The 20341-nt window shown below is 43.0% G+C and overlaps 2 protein-coding genes across 6 annotated transcripts in view; both read left to right on the top strand.

The window, feature by feature from the left end:
• The window catches only part of TXNRD1 (thioredoxin reductase 1), a 59120-nt gene that overhangs the window by 11205 nt on the left and 27574 nt on the right, over nt 1-20341 (top strand). For all 5 annotated transcript variants that reach the window (XM_061125470.1, XM_061125473.1, XM_061125471.1 and 2 more), the window contains 3 exons: nt 11836-11958; nt 12219-12291; nt 14741-14860. In XM_061125470.1, the coding sequence (XP_060981453.1) occupies nt 11872-11958; nt 12219-12291; nt 14741-14860 (280 nt within the window). In that variant the 5' untranslated portion in view covers nt 11836-11871. The remainder of the gene's footprint in view (nt 1-11835; nt 11959-12218; nt 12292-14740; nt 14861-20341) is intronic.
• EID3 (EP300 interacting inhibitor of differentiation 3) lies at nt 768-5969 on the top strand. The gene has a single exon (XM_061125475.1). It carries the CDS (start codon nt 1725-1727, stop codon nt 2850-2852), a length of 1128 nt encoding a protein of 375 aa, XP_060981458.1. The 5' UTR covers nt 768-1724; the 3' UTR covers nt 2853-5969.

Genomic DNA, 20341 nt, shown 5'->3' with positions numbered 1-20341 from the left:
AGTAGTCATGTATGGATGTGAGAGTTGGACTGTAAAGAAAGCTGAGCGCCAAAGAATTGATCCTTTTGAACTGTGGTGTTGGAGAAGAGTCTTGAGAGTCCCTTGAACTGCAAGGAGATCCAGCCGGTCCATCCTAAAGGAAATGAATCCTGAGTGTTCATTGGAAGGACTGATCTGAAGCTGAAACTCCAATACTTTGACCACCTGATGTGAAGAACTGACTCATTTGCAAAGACCCTGATGCTGGGAAAGATTGAAGGTGGGAGGAGAAGGGGAGGACAGAGAGAGGATAAGATGGTTGAATGACATCACCAACTCAATGGACATGAGTCTGAGTAAGTTGGTGATGGACAGGGAGGCCTGGTTTGCTGCAGTCCATGGGGTTGCAAAAAGTCAGACACGACTGAGCGACTGAACTGAACTGAATACTAGCCTTTGCTGTTCATGCATTTACAAGAAACTGTGCTCTCAGTCGTTTCAGCCCTGACTCTTTGCAACCCCATGGACTTGGAGCCCACCAGGCTCCTCTGTGGGATTCTCCAGGCAAGAATACTGGAGTGGGTTGCCATTTCCTACCCCAAAACTGTGCGCTAACGTCAAAGAAAAATGAACCTGTAAAGATGCATTGGAGGGAAGGTAGGGCAGATACTTGCGGATGCAGGAAACCAGAACTTGAGCTGCACTGAGGTGTTCTCTCTCCCTCTCCCTCCCCTCTTGTGACTAACGAGCTGAGTCCTTTCTCCAACTTTACATGATTTCCCCCCCCCCCCCCCCCCCCCGTGAACTAGTGGCAGTATTTTCCTACATAAATTTGTCTCGTGACTTAACAGCGTTCATGTTCATATCCTCCTAACAGATGGTGTTTAAAGTCTTCACAGGTTTCTCACCTTTTAGGGTTCAGATTTACTATCCACTCGGGTTGTGTGACCTGTACTTTTGCAGTCTTCCAAATAGTTCCTTGGCAGAGACCCTGTCTACTTTATTCTCGTACTCTTGGGTCCTGGAGAATCAGAGATCAGTTGCCTAACACTGGGGGACGGGGTAGGGGTGGGTAGGCAGTGCACCTTTGCGCCTGCGCCAGCCCGGACCCTGGCTTACCCGGTCACCCGCTCCCCTCCCCCATGGGGTAGGTTGGCGCGGATTTGGCTTTTGAAGGCCTTTAAAACACAATTTACATTTGTATAATGAAGACCGAGTTCCTAGCAACCACTTTGCAAGTGAATCTTGGGAGTTCAGTCTTTCTGCAATGGAGATAGTGCAGGCCGCGATCCTTGGCTTTGTTAGCAGTTTGTAATTTAGCCAGATTTTATTTTTTAAAACAAAAACATCCGCCCACCCCATCTTTTAATGACAGTATGCTGCAGTATGTGACAGCCAGTGTTTTAAAGTACGGGGCGTTTAGTCTCCCCATAGTTCTGTCGTTAGCTTTTCCAAGCGATTCTTTGAAAGCTAGATGACAGTGTTAGTAAACGCCAAAATAACGGCTGTGGCTTGAGCCAGCCGGCGTTACTCCAGCGTGGCGGCCGACCGGCTTCTCGGCGGCGTTCTACGCGTGTTCGCGTTTACGCGGCGGGGGTGCTTATGCGCTCACTGAGGGGGCGGGGCGCTAGGCCGCCGCTAGTGCGCATGGGCGGCGTCCTCCTCCGCCTTGGGGGACCCCTGCAGTTTACGTTGTCGTCCGGGACGTCGCGAAGACCGTTACCTGAGTGCCTCCCGTCGCCGACATGGCCGATGAAAATGGTTCCCTGAGGGAAGCCGACGAGACGAGAGCGCAGCCGGCGGTGACCATCCCGGGTAGTGCGTACTCGCGGAAGCAGGTGGAGGAGGAGGAGGAGGAAGCTTTGAAGGTGGAAGCGGCAGCGACGTCTGATGCGGAATCTGAAACCCCTTCTGACGACCTGAGCTGGGGGGAGGCCGACATCCACCCCAGCCTGCTGGAGCGGGTGGATGAGGAGAAATGCCGGAGTATCCGCAAGCAGTACCGGCAGCTCATCTATTGCGTCCAGCAGAACCGAGACGACATAGTGAACACGGCGAGCGACTCCTTAACCGAGGCTCTCGAGGAAGCCAACGTCCTGTTTGACGCAGTGAGTCGGACAAGAGAAGCGGCTCTAGACGCTCAGTTTCTTGTTTTGGCTTCTGATTTGGGTAAAGAAAAAGCAAAGCAGCTGAACTCTGACATGAACTTTTTTAATCAGGTGGCATTTTGTGACTTTCTGTTAATATTTGTGGGTCTAAATTGGATGGAAGATGATGGACGTGATCCGTTGAACAACTGTGACGATAACATAGCTCTTTCCTTCTGGGAGACAGTGCAGAAGGAAGCGACATCGTGGATGTTACAAGCTGAAACATTCCACTTTCTTTTTGGCTCGTTCAAATCAGAGTCTGCCGCGCGAAAGCCGCGACTTGATCATCGGAGAAAAGTTCAGAAAATGGAAGAAAATGGGGATATGCCTACAAAGCTGAGGAAGCTGGATCTGAGTGGTAATCAAGAAGCCACAGAAAAAGAAGTAGAAAGAATCTTGGGATTGTTGCAAACGTACTTTCGAAAGTATCCTGATACTCCTGTGTCTTATTTTGAGTTTGTGATTGATCCACACTCTTTCTCTCGTACTGTGGAGAATATATTTTACGTTTCTTTCATTATAAGGGATGGTTTTGCAAGAATAAGGCTTGACCAAGACAGGCTGCCAATATTGGAGCCAATTAATATTAACCTAGCCGGTGAGGGAAATGATCCCAGTTTCCACAGCAGGAAACAGGGAGTTATATCTTTGAGTTTACAAGACTGGAAAAACATTGTGGCAACTTTTGAAATTTCAGAGGCTATGATCACAAACTCATACTAAAGATTTTTGTTCTTAGCACAGATGCATTTTAGTTTATTTTCTAAAGCATAGCGTCGTGGAGAGTAAAATCCAAACAGAAGCACATACTGTATTTCTTGTGAAAAATATTTTCAAGAAAATAAGTTGTTTTACTGTGCGTTGTATTTTTCTTGGTAGTTTTATAAAGTTGTCATGATAAAGTTGTCACTGGCGTGTTCATGGGAGAGATTTTTTGACTGCTCCTTAAGACTTTATCAATAAAAACTGAATTCCATAAAATAAAAAGTGTTTGATAATTTGAAAAAATGAGTTATGATGCTCTGTGATACTACATTGCTTTCTCTGCTACAGGGACCCAAGGCAATCCCATATGGGGCTCTTGACCAGGTTGGGGGAAAGAATGGGTGAAAAAAATGGTCAAGAAAGACTGTAGGGCAGTGCGTAAGTCATGTTAATCCTGTATTAAAAAAATTCAGATGCCATGCTTCATTTCAAAGAAGACTCATAAGATTAATGAGTGGGTGTCCTTGTTCTAAAGAATTTCTACTGTGATGTGGGCTTAACAAAAGTAGACTGACTTCTGTAATAGGTGAGCTATCACCTAAGTACTGTATGAGTAGGAATGGATCAAAGATCGGGCAGGGAAATATGGAGGGTCAAATAGGTGACACTGTGGGAAGTTACGGCTCCAGAGAGATCTATATGTTTTTTTTTGAAAACTATTCTATCTGAATGTTACACTAGGCAAAAGTTGATTTACCTCATCTGTTAGTGCCCTCTGTCAGATTATTTCAAACACAAAATCTTCTAACATCCAGTTACAATCTTTATCTACTTGTTCTGTTTCTTCTCTGGCCCCTAGTTTCCCTTTGTAATTTCTGCTAGTACACAGAGTGTTCCTCAGAATTGGTGATGTTTCATTATGTACTGGCCTTGAATATTTGTTCCCAACTCAATTTTGATTTCTTAATAGGACTTTGAATGCCTGGAAACTCTCCCTGTGTAAACTGAAATATCAGTATATGATTAATGTATCCAAATTTCCTTCACTTCATATAAAGCTCTAAAGGCTTTTGTTGTTGCTTGTATTAAGAATATAAATTACAACCTTATTTGGATGCTACTACTGAAAATTTTGGTCTTTAAGGAAACAGTTTTTGAAGGTGTAGTGAGCATCCTTGCAAACTGTTTTTCTTGATCTCTGTAGAAACAGTCTTTGGTAGTAGTGAGTCTTGCCATTAAACCTTATCTGGCAAGTGGATCTGCTTTGTGTAATAGGAATAATAAAATTTTCCTGTTACGTCTGAATGTAGTACAGGGAAGGGAAATCCAGAGAGTAAATGAATGACATCTAGACGGAGAGGAGATTGAGAAGTTCTTCAGTAATAGTGGAAGTGTGTTTTTTTTTTTTTTTGCAAGAAGGGAAGTTTCTCAAGAAACCCGGCCAATTATTTTCTAAGGTAGTCACTTCTTCCCCTTTTCTTATGAAGGGATGCTAACCCTTCCCAGTGCCTACCACCTTTTGGTCCAGTGGTTGTGGAAATCTCTCTGATCCTCCCTTTAGCATGCCTCTGCCGTCCGGGTTCCTTAGGTTTTTTCAGACCTTTGCTTTTTGGGGAAAAGATAATCTTAGAGATAGCAAAAAGATCTTGCCTCAGGTCTGCTTACACACCAGGTGTCTTTAGGAGTATTTGAAGATGTAAGTGTTAACTAAAAGCAGGAATGGAGAATGTGGAGGTTTAGGAGGAAAGTAATCTTTTGGGTCTTCTCTAAAGTTACAGCTGTTAAAATATAAATCAGATTGACCACTTGTTTCAATTTAAATTGGTTGTTAAATGACGTATAGATTGGAAATTAAAGCCAATTATTTTCTAAAGTAGTCATTTCTTCCCCTCTTTACCCTGAAGAAAAAAGGGAAATTGGCTAATAGATAATTCATTTATCTATTATAATGATAATGAATAGATATTCATTTATCTATTAGATTAGATGTGACCCAAACTACAAGTCTGCTGGCTTCTCAACAATATATTTAGAGTGGCTTTAATTTCACAGGTTCAATAAAATCAGCTGATAGGAAAATATCATGGAAGTTTTTTAAACTAGGATTTTGTTGTTTAACAGAACCACTTCTGATCAAAGGATCTGGGATCAGATCCTGCCTTTTTAAATTCTAGTTAGAGACTTTGCACAAATTATTAAATCTGCAGGCCTTAGGTTTTTTTATTTGCTTAGTGGGAATAATGACCTATTAAATGTACAGTATGTGACAAGTACTTTGATTTACTGGGTATGATATAGTGAGAAAAACAAGAGATTGTAATCATTTAGACCTGGGTTTAATTCTTATGGACAAGTTTCTTAATCTCAAAAGATTTCTTGCCGTTTCTGAAATGGGAATGACATGTGCTTAGAAGACGATTGTGAGGATTAAGTGGGATGATAAGTACAAAACATTCAGCACAGTGTTGGGCTCATTGTGAGCACTCACGTAAGTGCCTCACGTAGTAGATCAGTGTCAGAATGCAGCTGCTGGCTCCTTCCATGGTGACTTCTCCATCTTGGTTCATTCATTTTAAGTCTAGACCTGGCTTTCTCAAATTCTTGCCCTTGTTTTGTGGAAACTATTATCAAGTGATTAGAATTAGCACTTGGTTAATTCAGCAACTGTGCCAGGCACTGCACTAGCACAGAGGGGAAGGTGATAGATTGAAAATTGCCCTACTCTCAAGGAATTTATATTTTAATATGTGTGTTAGTTCCCTATTGCTGCTGTAATGAATTTACTGTTTGGTGGCTTAACACAAATTATCTTACGATTCTGGAGGTTGGAAGTCCAGAATCAGTTTCTCAGGGTGTGCAAGGTGTAAAATCGAGGTGTCAGCATGGCCAGGTCCTGTTGAGGCTCTGAGGGGAGAATGCTTAGCCTTTTTGGAGGCTGCCTGCATTCCTTGATTCACAGCCTGTTCCTCCATTTTCAAAACTGCCAATGCAACCTCTCTGTCTTCATTGATTTCTGTGGTGTCTCCGTGTGCCTCCCTCTTATAAGGATACTTGTGAATAAGTTGGGCCTTGTGGGGTAATCCTGGGAAATCTCCCCATCACCAGATTCTTAACTCACATCTCGAGAATCTCTTTTACAGATAATGTATTTGCAGGTTCTAGGGATTCGGACTTTGATGTTGGGACTATTGTTGAGCCTAACACAGAGTGGGAGACCACAGTAATTTTGTCAGTGATGACTGCTCTGAAGAAAAACTACCTGGAGAGTGGTTGAGATGGTATGTTGGGTGTGTGTGTGTGTGTGTGTGTGTGTGTGTTGGGGTGGTTGAGATGCTGTGTTGGGTGTGTGTGCGTGTGTGTGTGTGTGTGTTGGGGTGGTTGAGATGCTGTGTTGGGTGTGTGTGTGTGTGTGTGTTGGGGTGGTTGAGATGCTATGTTGGGTGTGTGTGTGTGTGTGTGTGTGTGTATTGGGGAGGGGGTGGTTGAGATGCTATGTTGAGTGTGGGTGTGTGTGTGTGGGTGTGTGTGTTGGGGAGGGGGTTGGGGTGTAAGGCAAAGCCCCTGGCAGGGGGCATTGAAATGGACTCTGTTTGTTGTAAGTAATTTGCCTGGATGCTTGATTTAGAGTCCTTTAAATGTTACTGATTATGTGAAAGTGAAAGTCACTCAGTTGTGTCCAACTCTTTGTGAGTTCATGGAATTCTCTAGGCCAGAATACTGGAGTGGGTTTAGCCTTTCCCTTCTCTTGGGGATCTTCCCAACCCACGGATCAAACCCAGGTCTCCCTCATTGCAGGCAGATTCTTTACCAGCCGAGCCACAAATGTTATTGTGGCCCTTAAGTACTTCAGGCACATGTTATCTGAAGGTCTAGATAACTGGTCATGGAGAATCAGTGTCCCTGGTTCTCCTGGAAGAAAGGTAGCACAGCCAGCATCTCGACTTCGTGAGCAGGAAGACAGTTCTTTGATTTATGCTCACCCCTTAGCATTACTGTAGGGTACTTTTCACCCAGCACCACCTATCAGCGCTGATTAAAATTTCCTCTAGGCCAGCAGTTGGCAATTTTTGTCCTGCAGAAAGCCAAATAGTAAATATTTTAAGCTTTGTGGCCCATATGGCCTCCTTGAAACGAATCAACCGCTCTCATGTTGCAGAAACAGCAGCCATAGACAGTTGCAACAAATGGGCCTGGCCTTTTTCCGATAAGGTGTTACTTAATGGATACTGAAATTCAAGTTTCATATAATTTTCATGTATCATGAAGTTTTACTCTTGATTTTTTTTTTTCTTGCTTACAACTTTAAAATATTAAGAACAATTCTTAGCTCAGGGACTGTTTAAAAAGAAAAAAAATAAAGAACTGCAGGCCTGCTAAATTTGCCCCTCAGACTGTAGTTTGCTAATTGCTGTCATAGGCTTTGGGGCCCACTGGGCTCTTCTAGAAAGTCTGTAGCATTTTAAACCATCACTTAATGTTATTTCTTTCCTGCCCCATGGTCATCCAAAGCACAGAGGCTTGACTACATCCCCTAGTGGATGCTGCAGTTTGTTGGCAGCAGCAGCTAATACAGTTTATATAACCATGCAGACAAGGAGCCCAGGCAGGAGAATTTAAGCAGTTTGCTCAGGATCACATAAATAGCAGAGTCAAATTCAGATGTTGACTAAATCTGAGCTCCTAACCAATATGCTACACACCTGGTACCTTTTCTAGTGTTTTCCCACAGTTTTATTTTCATGATGAGAAAACTGAACTGAAGCCCATCTTCTCAGTACATGTAACACAGCAGGAATGAGCACTCAGATCTTTTATTCTAAGAATGTTTTTGAACATCACATCACAGGCATGTGGAGTTGGCACTGGTGATGCCAGGATGAAAGAAAAGATGCTGTCCTTACGGAGTTGATGGGATTGTGTGAAGATACCAGCAGGGGCCTCAGGAGAGGAGCCAGTCTGCCGTCAGCTAAAGGCTTCCAGCTAAATCTTGAAGGACAGGAAGTGGCTGGGGTGGAACAGCCTTCACTGAGTGCTCTGAGAACCTGTATTAATGCAGTTGTGAGAAGAAAAAGATCATGTTGTTTGGGACCCTTAGGGAAACAATGGAAGGAGTAGTCTTATGTTGGGATCTTCAGATATTGGTAAAAGAACCTAAAGGGATGCTTTAGAAAGGGTGATATTTTGTTTACATTGAATAGAAATAATATAACCTGTCATCAATGTATTGGATAAGGATTTGGTGGGAAGAGGGCATTTCAGGTGAGCGGTGATGCAGGGAAGTGTAGAGGATAATGTCTGCAAAACACCAGAGCTTTTTGACTTAGCCCCTTGGGCAGGCAGATTCCCTTTTGTAGGAAGGAGAGAATTAGTGAATGTAGGAATTTTTCCTTCTAGCCACTGTGCTATAATATGCATTATCTCAAACTCAGTAGTTAAGAGGGCATGCTTATTTTACAGAATGTAAAAACAGACTACCAAGGATTAGGTGATAGCCAAGATCACCCAGCCTTGAGAACGATAGAGCTGTTATTTTAACCCAGGTCAGTTTGACACCAGAGCTCATGTATAATGGGTAAAAAACCAAAGACCAGTATACGTCTGCCCAAAGGGTAGAGTTGTGTTTAGGGGGAGAATCAGTCAGTATCAGTTAAATTCAGTTGCTCAGTCGTGTCCAACTCGTTTGCGACCCCAAGTCTGCAGCACGCCAGACTTCCCCATCCATCACCAATTCATGGAGCTTGCCCAGACTGATGTCCATTGAGTCAGTGATGCCATCCAACCATCTCATCCCGTCATTCCCTTCTCCTCCCGCCTTCAATCATTTGCAGCATCAGGGTCTTTTCCAAGGAGTTAGTTCTTACATCAGGTGGCCAAAGTATTGGAGTTTCAGCTTCAGCATCAGTCCTTCCAGTGAATGTTCAGGGTTGACTTCCTTTAGGATGGACTGGTTAGATCTCCTTGCAGTCCAAGGGGCTCTCAAGAGTCTTCTCCAACACCACAGTTCAAAAAGCATCAATTCTTTGGCCCTCAGCGTTCTTTATAGTCCCAACTCGCACATCCATACGTGACTACTGGAAAAGCCATAGCTTTGACTAGATGGACCTTTGTTGGCAAAGTAATGTCTCTGCTTTTTAATATGCTGTCTAGGTTGGTCATAGCTTTTCTTCCAAGGAGCAAGCATCTTTTAATTTCATGGCTGCAGTCACCATCTTCAGTGATATTGGAGCCTGATTTTGGAGGGGGAGAATAAAGATGACTTACTCTAATTTTAAAGAAATCTTAATTGCTTTCCGTATTGTGCCTTTCTGGGGAGTCTGGAGCAGTGTTTACTAGGGGTGGGGTAGAGGAAAGGCATTGAGAGGCAGATGGAAGAATGTCCATTTTGTAAGCTTCACCAACAGCTGCTGGGGAGAGGAGGGTATATGTTTACATCTCTGTGGGTAGTTCTCAAAATGTCCAGATCCCCACCCCTACTCTTACCCCTTCAAGTAGTCCTTTAGGTCAAAATTATCTTAATAGTAACTTGCTCTTTGTCTTTTTCACTCTGATTCTCTGACAACTCTGCCATGGAGTTTTCCAGAGGTTACATAGCAGGCGATGTGGTGCAGCAGGCTGAACACAAAAAAGATGTGCACTGTCTGTTATCAACAGACATCAGAGAATTATGAAGATATAAAATAATGCCACTTTTCTCACTAATTAAAAATGTTTTTAATCAGTTTATGTTTAACAGTAATGTTTTTATTTAAATTTTAAAGATATTTTAATAGTTTACATATTTTTATATTTAAGATATTAAAATTTTTTTCTTAGTTTTATTTTCTAATATTCAAAGCCCCACCCACATTATTCAAAGCTCCTTGTGGGAAATCCTAAATAATTTAAGGTTCTAAAGGCATCTTGAGACTGAAAGTTTGATAACTCCTGTTCTTTATCAGCTGCTCTGGTCAGTGGCCACTGTTTCTAGCAATTGTAATTGGAGAATGGGGGACATTTTTCTCCCATCTCTCCTTACCCCATCTGTGTGCTTCTTCCTTATGCTGTAGAGAAGGAGATGTCTGTCTGTCTGTCTGTCTTACATCTCAGGTGGGCAACCTCTTCCTTAGAATTCAATGATAGCAACTTCAGTTTTAAGTTGGACTATAATTTTAAAACATCATGTGTAGTTCTGGGGTCAGCTGAATACCTCAATTCCCTGTCCTTCTGATTTTACTTTACAAAATTAAAAATATTCAGGTTCACCCAGAGCTTTCTTTGTAAAATTGGTGCACTGGTTGATACAATTTTTCTTAAACTTGAACCATAAGAACCCAGGTCTGATACAGAATTTCAGTAGAGAGCAGGTCATGAAGGTTGGAGGAGGGAGCGTGCGTTTCAGCATGACAGTTTCGTGCAGTTGTTTCATTCAGCAGTAGAGGAAGTAGTCATAGGAACTGGGTGGTTTTTATTTCGGCAGCCGGCGATTGTGTTCTGGCACCATCTGTGTTAAGTGCATGCAGATAAAATGAGGCTTAGATTAAAAATGGTTATTTTCCCAGAAGAACATCTAGCTTCATTTATTTGTTAATTCTTCTAAAGCAGCGAGTCAGCCCTTATGCTGTGAGATCAGCTAGAGAGAGTAACGCTTACAACCTGAAGCTCATATGGATCCTTTGATCTGAAGGGCTGTTTTTCTCCCCACAGTGCCTTGCATTGGAGGAGGAAGCTCGCCATAATGCCAGTTGATGCACACTGGCTGTGTTTGCCAGCCTTTCATGTTAGGCCTTTTGTGCAGACGGTCAGGATGACGCGGTCCTGCCCCTGCTGTTGCTGGTTCCCGGGTGTCCTCCCTTTAGACCCTGAGCCGCCCTGCACGCCTGCTGCACTGCCTGCGGGCAGCCACAGTGCCGCGCCGCCTCCACCTTTTCACACCGCACCCCCTTCCGCATCCCAAGCATCCTCTTCTCCTGACCCTAAGCTCTGCCTTTTGCCCCCCACATCTGATGGTAGGCAGGAGGAAAATGTGCAGCCTGGGCTGGTAAGTCTGCGGGCTTTTTTCTGATTACGAAGGTTAAAACTTGATTTTAAAATTTTTTGTGCATATTTGGTAACAGCTGTTCCAATCATTCTCTGATATTAGCAGATTTTTGTTTTAGTAAGAAATTTTAAATACATCACCAAAACAATGTTCCACCCAAATGTGAACTGTAACTAGTGTGTTTTAAAACTAGTAGAATCAAAGGGTTTTGTAAAATTAAAAGTTTATATTATAAATGCCAAATATATGGAAAGTAAATATAGGTAACTTCATGCATAGGCAGATTAAATAAATGAGCTTTAAAGGTCACTTATTTATTTAAATCCCCCCCCCCCACCCCCGCCGCCCCCAGCCCCTGTTTATTTAAAATGTCTTATGAAAGCAGGGACTTTTAACTTTTCCTGTAGGTAAATGGCAGTTAATGATTTTCTTCTGAATTTCTGGATTTTATGCTTTACCTAAACAACGTAGAAAAATAAATACTTGGCTAACTTGTTTCAGTTGCCGTTTGCAGGGTCCTATCTTACTCTATAATCTTAGTATGCTCATTATTCTACCTTTGACTAGAAAGTATAAATGTTTGCCAAATTGTATTGAGTCTACTAAAAACATACAGTACAGGTGTTTTTAAAACCTAATTTAAAGCATAGTTTAAAAATTCTAGGAAAAAAGCTGACCAAACAACTCAGGGGTAAGCTGATTCTTTGGGCCGTCAGGACCTTAGCTTCCTGTCCTCTGCAGACACGCTGCAGTAGCTGTCGCCACGTGGAGGGGCATGAGGACAGCCCTACCACAGCGCGGGCGACTGGTCCCCACTCGAGGGAAGGGTGAACTCTCCCATCGTGTGCTGCGATGTGTCACACTGCGTTTCTCCTTTGGACGTGCCTTCTCTTTTTCTTCAAGGAAGGGTCCTTTCACAGAACTTTCCAGACATTGCTGCTTTTGAGTTAAATTGTTTTCTCTTCCATTGTTTTTCTTCTTTAGGCTTCTCAGGAAAGCAGACTTCAAAGTCCAGTGAAAATGAATGGTTCCAAGGATCTCCCAGAGCCCTATGACTATGACCTCATCATCATTGGAGGGGGTTCTGGAGGACTGGCAGCAGCCAAGGCAAGGCTTCTTGTGTGTCTTGGGATATGGGGAAGGTAGTCAGATCCTTAGAACTGTAATCTGCATGTTTTTAGAGCTACCCTTGTTTAATTTTTACATTGGAGTTGCACTAATCATCTTGGTATATGAAATTCTCAGATATTAATAATTGGCTATGCTTTAGACATTACAACTGTGTTAAGATAGCATTGATTTTTAATGGTCCATTTCCAGTCCATCATGTTAACCATTCCAACTCATTTTAATAATTTATTTTCCAGGAGGCAGCCAAATATGACAAGAAGGTGATGGTTCTGGATTTTGTCACTCCAACCCCTCTTGGAACTAGATGGGGTAAGCTTTTAAAATACCTTAGAAGTGAATTTGTAGGAGCAGATTTTTCCCTGGCTTTGGTTTGAATGACTTCTAAAATCCAATTTTGAAATGAAATAAATTTAAAAAAACAAACGAAACACCTCCCCCTTTCACTTGTGCTAGGTCAGAATGGACTCCAGTTAAATGTTGAGTACTCAGGTTCCTTGGCACAGAGTCCAGATAATACAGAACCGTGTCCACAGCTGTTTTGATGATTGAAAGATAAATATTTGAGTAACTTAGTATATTTAGGGGCTTAATCAGTGAAAGTTTAAACTCTTCCTGGATTTCTGTTTCAAATCTGTCTCCTGTGTCCAACAAGAACTGGAATTAGATACCTTAATGGATAGTCCTTGCTTCTTCTTAGTCTTGGTGAATTCTGTGTTCATTATTTATTTATTCAATAAATATTTATTGAACACTTACTATGAACGAGGACTGTGGAGATATAGCAGTGAATGCGTAGACCTGAAGTTCCTGCTTCTGTGGAGTTTAGATTCTCATGGAAGACAAAAGATGAACAAGAACTTTACCGATTGTGATATATGGTACTGAAAAAGTTACTTGGTGGAATAGAGAGGAACTGGGTAAAGAAAGGAGTTTTAACTTTGAGACCGTTATCAGTGGTGATCTCTGAAGAGGTGGCTTTTAGATGAAGAATAAGAGAGTAACAATGAGCCAGCCCTGCCAAAAGCTGAGGAAAAATCTTCCAGGCAACTTTTCTCTTTCTCACAAAAAGGCACATACAAAGGCCCTGGGGTAGGTTTGGTGGTTGTGGCATGGGTAGTAGACGCTGGAGCTAAGATTGGAGAGGAAGGCAGGTGTCAGACTGTACAGGTCCTTGTGGACCAAGATGAGGGATTTGGCCCTGATAATCCAAGCATAATGGGAAAGCTTTGGGAAGGGGAGTAATGTGATAGGTAAATTTCATCAGGATGACTTGGCTGTGGAAATTAGAAGGAGGCAGGAAGGCTGGGTAAGCCAGTGTCACAATTTCTGATTCACTCATTCCTCAGGTGCTTGTTAAGGTGTCACCTCTTGTCGGGCGTGTTCTTGTGCTGGCTGCAGTCCCGCTGGCCTGTGGAGCTCACGCCCTCTGGTGACACTCGGCCAGCGCTCTCCTGGAAGGCTGCTGGTTCCCAAGCGATGCAGTCCTCTGCCATCTTGCACTCTTGGCATTTTGGCTGCCTGTCCACCTGCTTATATTATGTTCTCATGGAGACAGGTTATCACCGTGTTCTTTAAGTTCAGGGACACTAAATCTTTTTAGGGATGGACAAGGTGTTATGAATCCTTTGGTGAGAATCAGTGAAGGCTGTGGACTACCTCCGTAAAACATTGCTCACGTTCACTAGACTTTTTTATTACTTTTTGGCTGCATCGTGTGGCTGTGGGATCTTAGTTCCCTTAGTTCGACCAGGGATCAAACCCATGCCCTCGGCAGTTAAGTGTGGCGTCCTAACCACTGGACTGTCAGGAAATCCCCTATACCAAACTTTGCATGTGGTTTCAGACCCACTGCAGTCCAGCCATGCCCTGCTCAGCAACCCCATTATCACTTCTATTCATGGATTTAGTGGCAAGTAAAAGGTTGTACACAAAGTAAAATCTCAATATCTGGCTTTTTTATCAGCTGTCAGTTAATTATGAATTTTTGAAGTACATGGAAGTTGTGGAAGTCTGCTCCTTTTCGTTTTAGGGTTGTTTTGCTGTGTTTAGTCTGTAAGGCTCTCTGACCTTAGAAATGTCGTGAGACTTAAGAATAAACTCATGTAAACAATGTTGACTACATTAAACAAATAAATTGTGATGTTTCATAGAATAGCATTGGAGCTTGGAGCAGGCCACCCAAAATATGCACTATGGCACGTTGATTATTTTGAATTAAAATTACTTAAGAAATGACCAGTGGGACACTCTGGCCCTCCTTTCTGTTGCCTGAAAGCAGGAAATCCATCACATGAAAGGTGCACTCCCTACATCAGGAAGTAGAAAGACACCCTTACCACAAAAGATAGGGAATTCAGGGCTGAGAAGCCTAATGTATAGAAAACTGTTACTTCTTTACCCATTATCCCAAACCCATACTCTGTTTTCATTCTTAAATAATTGAGCACTCAAAACATCAGTTTCTTTGTCCTGTCAGTTCCTCATAATGTATTATTTCTTTGTCTAAAAAATAGAAAAGCTGTCTCTTTTGGCTACTTCTTAGGTCCCATTTCTATGAAAGCATCCTGTGCACAAATTACAATGTATTTCTCTTTCTCCTGTTGATCTGTCTTATGTCAGGTTTGTTTGCCCAACCACAAGAACTGAAGAGGGGTAGACGGGGAAGTTTCCCTCTCCCTTATAATGGTAATAACTGTTGGCCCTTTTCTTTGGAGGATTGTACATCAGGCTATAAACTGATTTTGCAATGCTTTTGCAGGTCTTGGAGGAACGTGTGTGAATGTGGGTTGCATACCGAAAAAACTGATGCACCAAGCAGCGTTGTTAGGACAAGCCCTACGAGACTCTCGAAACTACGGGTGGAACGTCGAGGAGACAGGTATGTGGGGGAAGCTTCTCTTCCATTTGTGCTTTTGAGGGGCTTGAGCTGAGATCTTGCAGTGCACCATCCATTCTTACGAGACTAGCATATAACCTGGAAGTCGTTTCCATCGTTTGTTTTTTCAATGGATAAAATCAGTGTGGTTAAAAAAAAACAGTGTGGTTATCCTGTGTCTTCTTGGCTGTGTAGTAACTATTAATGGTAAGAACAGATATTGTACTTGGAGTATCTTTTTATAACAGAAACCCAGAATTCTTTCAAAGAAATTCTCATAATTCTAGAGTTTCCTATGGGAATGCAGATTACATTTGCTTTCCCTTGAAGCTGTTATTTTTCTCTCATCCAAGAAGTCTTGTTTCATGAGCTGATATTTGGGAGGGTTATTTGTTGAGAAGGGGGTTTTGTTGGATTAAAAATATTTAGAGTACCATGGAAACCACATCCTTTTCTCTTGCCCAACAAAAAAGGCAGTGAGGAGACTCAACCTAATGGAACATGAATTTATCGTGTAATCTGCTGGTGGCCTACCTCTCTTCCTGCTTCTACCCCCCACCCTGCAGGTTATTTACTCCCGTGTCTGAGTGCCTGAGTCTGCCCTTGGTCCACTCTTTGCCTTCCTGGGAGCCTACGTCAGTGTACCCAGTTCACAGCAGAATGTCCTTTAGTTAATGAGTTAGATTTTTTTAGTAGACTTTTCAGAAATCCTCCTAGTGAAGTTATATAATATTACTACTGCTCACCCACTATTTGCACTTGGTTCTGTGCTGGGGAAGTATATAACTAAATAATACGAATCTCTAGATACACAGGTTGTGTTTTCATCGACGTGTGCTGATATCATTGATATACCAGCTAAGTACCCTGGGTGCCCAGAGTTGGGGTCAGTAAATGATTTAAGAGGTGACTGGAAATGACTTTTTAGATGTTGTGTCCTTGACAATAAGCAGAGGAGCGGATAGTTCATTTAGACAGTGAGAAGAAAAGGAACAAGGTTCGCACTTGGAGAATAGTAAATACGTTGGTGTCTCTAGAGCAGGGAGCATGTGGGAACATAAAGCAGACAGTTGCTGTGGGCTGAATGCCCTGGGCGGTTTGGGATGAGGTTAGGAGGAGGAATGTGGACCAGCTTAGCGAGCTGCAGTTGTGCTGAGGGCAAGTGGGACCAGATGTTTCATGGTTCTTGGGATAGCAGGAAGAAGAGGGGAGAGGAGGTAAAGACCATTAGCTGTAGCAGAGAGGAAGCTCCCATCTTTCCTCAATACCTACCTCATGGCTTCACTGGGGTCCTGCAGGTCAGGAGTCATGTTAAGGTCAGGTCATTTTCCTTATTCTCCATTCCATCTTATTGCAGTACATATATGAGCCTGCTGTCCCTGGAGGGGGATCCTGTTGTTCCATTTGGCAGACAAGCAGACCGGAGCTCTGGGGGGTGAAGTGGTGCCCCCCTATCATAGCTAAGAAATTGGCAGCACTAGGGCTTCCCTGGTGCTCAGCTGGTAAAGAATCTGCCTGCAATGCAGGAAACCCTGGTTTGATTGCTAGGTCAGGAAGATCCCCTGGAGAAGGGATAAGCTACCCACTCCAGTATTCTTGGGCTTTCCTGGTGACACAGATGGTAAAGAATCTGCCTGCAATGCAGGAGACCTAGGTTTGATCCCTGGGTTGGGAAGATCCCCTGGAGGAGAGCATGGCAACCCACTCTGGTATTCTTGCCTGGAGAATCCCGATGGACAGAGGAGGCTGGCGGGCTACAGTCCATGGGGTCACAAAGAGTTGGACACGACTGAGTGCCTCAGCACAGCACAGAGTTTAGATTGAAGTCTCTCTGACTTCAAAACACATGGGATTTACACAAGTGGTCTTCCTTCAGCCCTCGTGGCTTCAGTGGCAACTCCTCTAGGGGACCAGGGTTTTGGGAGCTGTTGTAGAAGCTAGTACTCTCAGAGCTTTTGACCTTGGTCTGTGTGTACCTCTCCTCACCATTCTCTCCCCAAAAGGGGCAAGTTCTGTGTGCAGTCTGCAGGCCACACTTGAATTTCCCTTCTGGGTCTTCGGGAGAAAAACCCAAGAACCACTCATTTTACTTGCTAACCACTTTCATAAGATCTGAACCACCCCTGTCCTTTCACACATACTCTTTACCAGTATTCTCAGGGAGACTTCATTCCCTGGGGCCCCCAGGGGTAAGATCCTTTCTTCACCTCACTGAAGTATAGGTTAGAGTAGAGAGATGTGGGTGGTAATTCTGACTTTGCTGTTTACTGCCTGTGTGGTAAGGATTAAATACAGTTCAGTTCAGTCGCCCAGTTGTGTCCGACTCTTTGTGACCCCATGGACTGCAGCACACCAGGCCTCCCTGTCCATCACCAACTCCTGGAGTTTATTCAAACTCGTGTCCATTGAGTCGGTGATGCCATCCAACCATCTCACCCTCTGTCATCCCCTTCCCTTTCTGCCTTCAATCTTTCCCAGCATCAGGGTCTTTTCCAATGAGTCGGTTCTTCACATCAGGTGGCCAAAGTATTGGAGTTTCAGCTTCAGCATCAGTCCTTCCAATGAATATTCAGGACTGGCTTCCTTCAGGATGGGCTGATTTGACCTCCTTGCAGTCCAAGGGACTCTCAAGAGTTTTCTCCAATACCACAGTTCAAAAGCATCAATTCTTCGGCGCTCAGCTTTCTTTATAGACCAACTCTCACATCCATACATGACCACTGGAAAAACCATAGCTTTGACTAGATGGACCTTTGTTGGCAAAGTAATGTCTCTGCTTTTTAATATGCTGTCTAGGTTGGTCATAGCTTTTCTTCCAAGGATCAAGCATCTTTTAATTTCATGACTGCAGTCATCATCTGCAGTGATTTTGGAGCCCCCCCAAATAAAGTCTCACTGTTTCCATTGTTTCCCCATCTATCTGCCATGAAGTGGTGGGACCAGATGCCATGATCTTAGTTTTCTGAATGTTCAGCCTCAAGCCAACTTTTTCACTCTCCTCTTTCACTTTCATCAAGAGGCTTTTTAGTTCCTCTTCACTTTCTGCCATAAGGGTGGTGTCATCTGCATATCTGAGGTTATTGATATTTCTCCCAGCAATCTTGATTCTAGCTTGTGCTTCTTCCAGCCCAGTGTTTCTCATGATGTGCTCTGCATAGAAGTTGAATAAGCAGGGTGACAATATACAGCCTTAACATACTCCTTTCCCTATTTGGAACCAGTCTGTTGTTCCGTATCAGTTCTAACTGTTGCTTCCTGACCTGCATACCGATTTCTCAAGAGGCAATCAGGTGGTCTGGTATTCCCATCTCTTTTAAGAATTTTCCAGAGTTTGTTGTGGTCCACACAGTCAAAGGCTTTTTAGATACAATTGTGTGATTAAAATACCTGCCAGCCTTAGTTTCAGTCCCTCCCTCCTGGACTTGGTTCTTCTAATTTTTCCCTTCAGAGTGTCAGCCAGTTGGCGTAGACTCTGCCCAGCACTTTTCTTGGTTCTTTGTTTAATGGGTTGTAGGGAAACATCTATGGATATTTAGGAATTTGTATGTTTGAACCAATTTATTTCCCTCAAAGAGAAGGACATGTAACAAGAATACTAATCTGAAAAAGTCTAGAGTGTGTTGGAAAATGTATGGTTGTTCCAAGCAAAATTTGATTTATGCCGGTAATATAATTTCCATATAGTGTCTTCTTCATAGTGAATGTCAGTGGCCCTTAAATTTCAATAATAGTTCTGGGGAGCTACAACTCATGATCATTGAAATGTTGTTAATTCATATAAGGTCTCATACTTAAATTGGTATGTAGTTCATGTTAGCTTTAAACTGTCAACTCAAGAAAAATGAAGTAGGTGGAACAGAATAGCTTAGTTTGGTAAGAAAGGTAGGAACGGACATGTAACAGGTCTTTAGAATCTTTAAGAGATAAGTATAGGCGTCTGCAGAATAAATTTTAATAACAGGGTCAGCAAAGTATAATTCTAGTAAGTTCAGTAATCAAGTGGGTGATGAAATATAACTTGGTGAATTGACAAATCTTCTTTCCAGCAAAAGAATATGTTTATAGTGGTCATATAACAATAATAAGAACTGGTTTTACTTATTTACCCTGACTTTATTTCTAAATTATGTAAGAAACTAATAAATGCAGAGATGAGGTGAGAAAGCAGCCACTACCCGTGTCCTGCAGCTCTGCACGGTAAAATCAGCCGGAGCTCTCTGAATTTTAAAACGTAAACCAACTCAAAAGTTATCTTACTTGTGTATCTCTAGAGAAGTTATGTATTCAACTAGTTTAACTGTTTTAGCTCTTTCGTGTTCCTTCCCCTTTTCCAGATTTTAGGATAGAAATATATATCTTCGTATTTTTATACCTTACACCTCTTGTGTATCTATGTCAGGGACAGTGATCCCAAAGTCTCTGACGGGAGATGTGCCCTCTGTTTAAATCCCTTCCCTTTTCCTAAGTGGAAGCGTGGTGGCTTCTTTATTGTTGTCTCATTACTCCTTGTGCCTTCTGAAGCAAGCTTTGGCCTCCCTGTGGGGACCAGAGTTGGGTGCTGTGGGAGTGACTGGCCTGGCCTGCCGGGATCCACCACCCAGGAAGCAGTCATCGCCTCCCTCCTTTTTGTGCTCAAGTGTTGGTGATGAAGGATACAGTGGACTTAGACAAACATTTTATCATTAGATCTTTGAGGAAGAAAGAAACTTGGAGGTATATTTTTCCAATGAGAAGCCCCTAGAGGCTGCTGCTCCGGGTTCCCAGGAGATGAAGCAGGCGTGAATGCTTATTTTGCATTTTTCAAATAGAAACACATCTAATCTCATGGCCTTGAGCAAAGAACAGTGCTTCTGTTTTCTTGGAAGACTGTCTTCTCTGACACTGCAAATAGCTTTCAGTGTGGTGGGGGAGGAAAGGCCCTTTGGACCCGGACCAGGCAGTACAGCTGAATCTGCCTGGTGATGGGGTGGGAGGCGGGGGGAGGGGGGGTGACATGTCCAGGACTCAACCTGCGATCTGCTCTTCTCCTGAAAGCTCCAAGATGAGACTGTGATAAGAAAAAAACTACGTGAGCTCAGTTATGTAAACTGGAGGAAGTGGTCCTTTCTGGAAGATTTACTGGCTTCGTATTTTTTTCAGATATATGTTTGAATTCTCTTGTGCTCAAGAATTAAAATGTACCTTTTAAAAAATTGAGCATTTGTGAAGTTTTAGGATCCCATTGTCCTTAGAGAGAAAGCACAATTATTGGTTTGCAGTTGGGGGCTTGCAGAGTTTCTGGATGCATGTATTCTCCTACCATACTCAGCTGACGGTTCACAAACAGTGTGTCTGCGCTGCTGTGAGTTCCCGTGTAGTTCTGGGCAGGTCATCCATCCATCCTTCATATCCCTGTGTATATACTGGAAGGAATTTGTGCCCCTTCAGGGTATTTGAGGTATAAGTGAGCAGGTGCAGTGAAGATGAAAGGATGCTAGTAGCTCT

Source organism: Dama dama, chromosome 22 (genome assembly GCF_033118175.1).
Source record: "Dama dama isolate Ldn47 chromosome 22, ASM3311817v1, whole genome shotgun sequence".
In the NCBI taxonomy this organism is placed as follows: Eukaryota; Metazoa; Chordata; class Mammalia; order Artiodactyla; family Cervidae; genus Dama; species Dama dama.
This window is presented reverse-complemented; position numbering and strand designations above follow the sequence as displayed.

Bases quoted from the DNA above. Each gene is read 5' to 3' on its own strand.
- EID3 (XM_061125475.1), top strand. From the start codon at position 1,725: ATGGCCGATGAAAATGGTTCCCTGAGGGAAGCCGACGAGACGAGAGCG.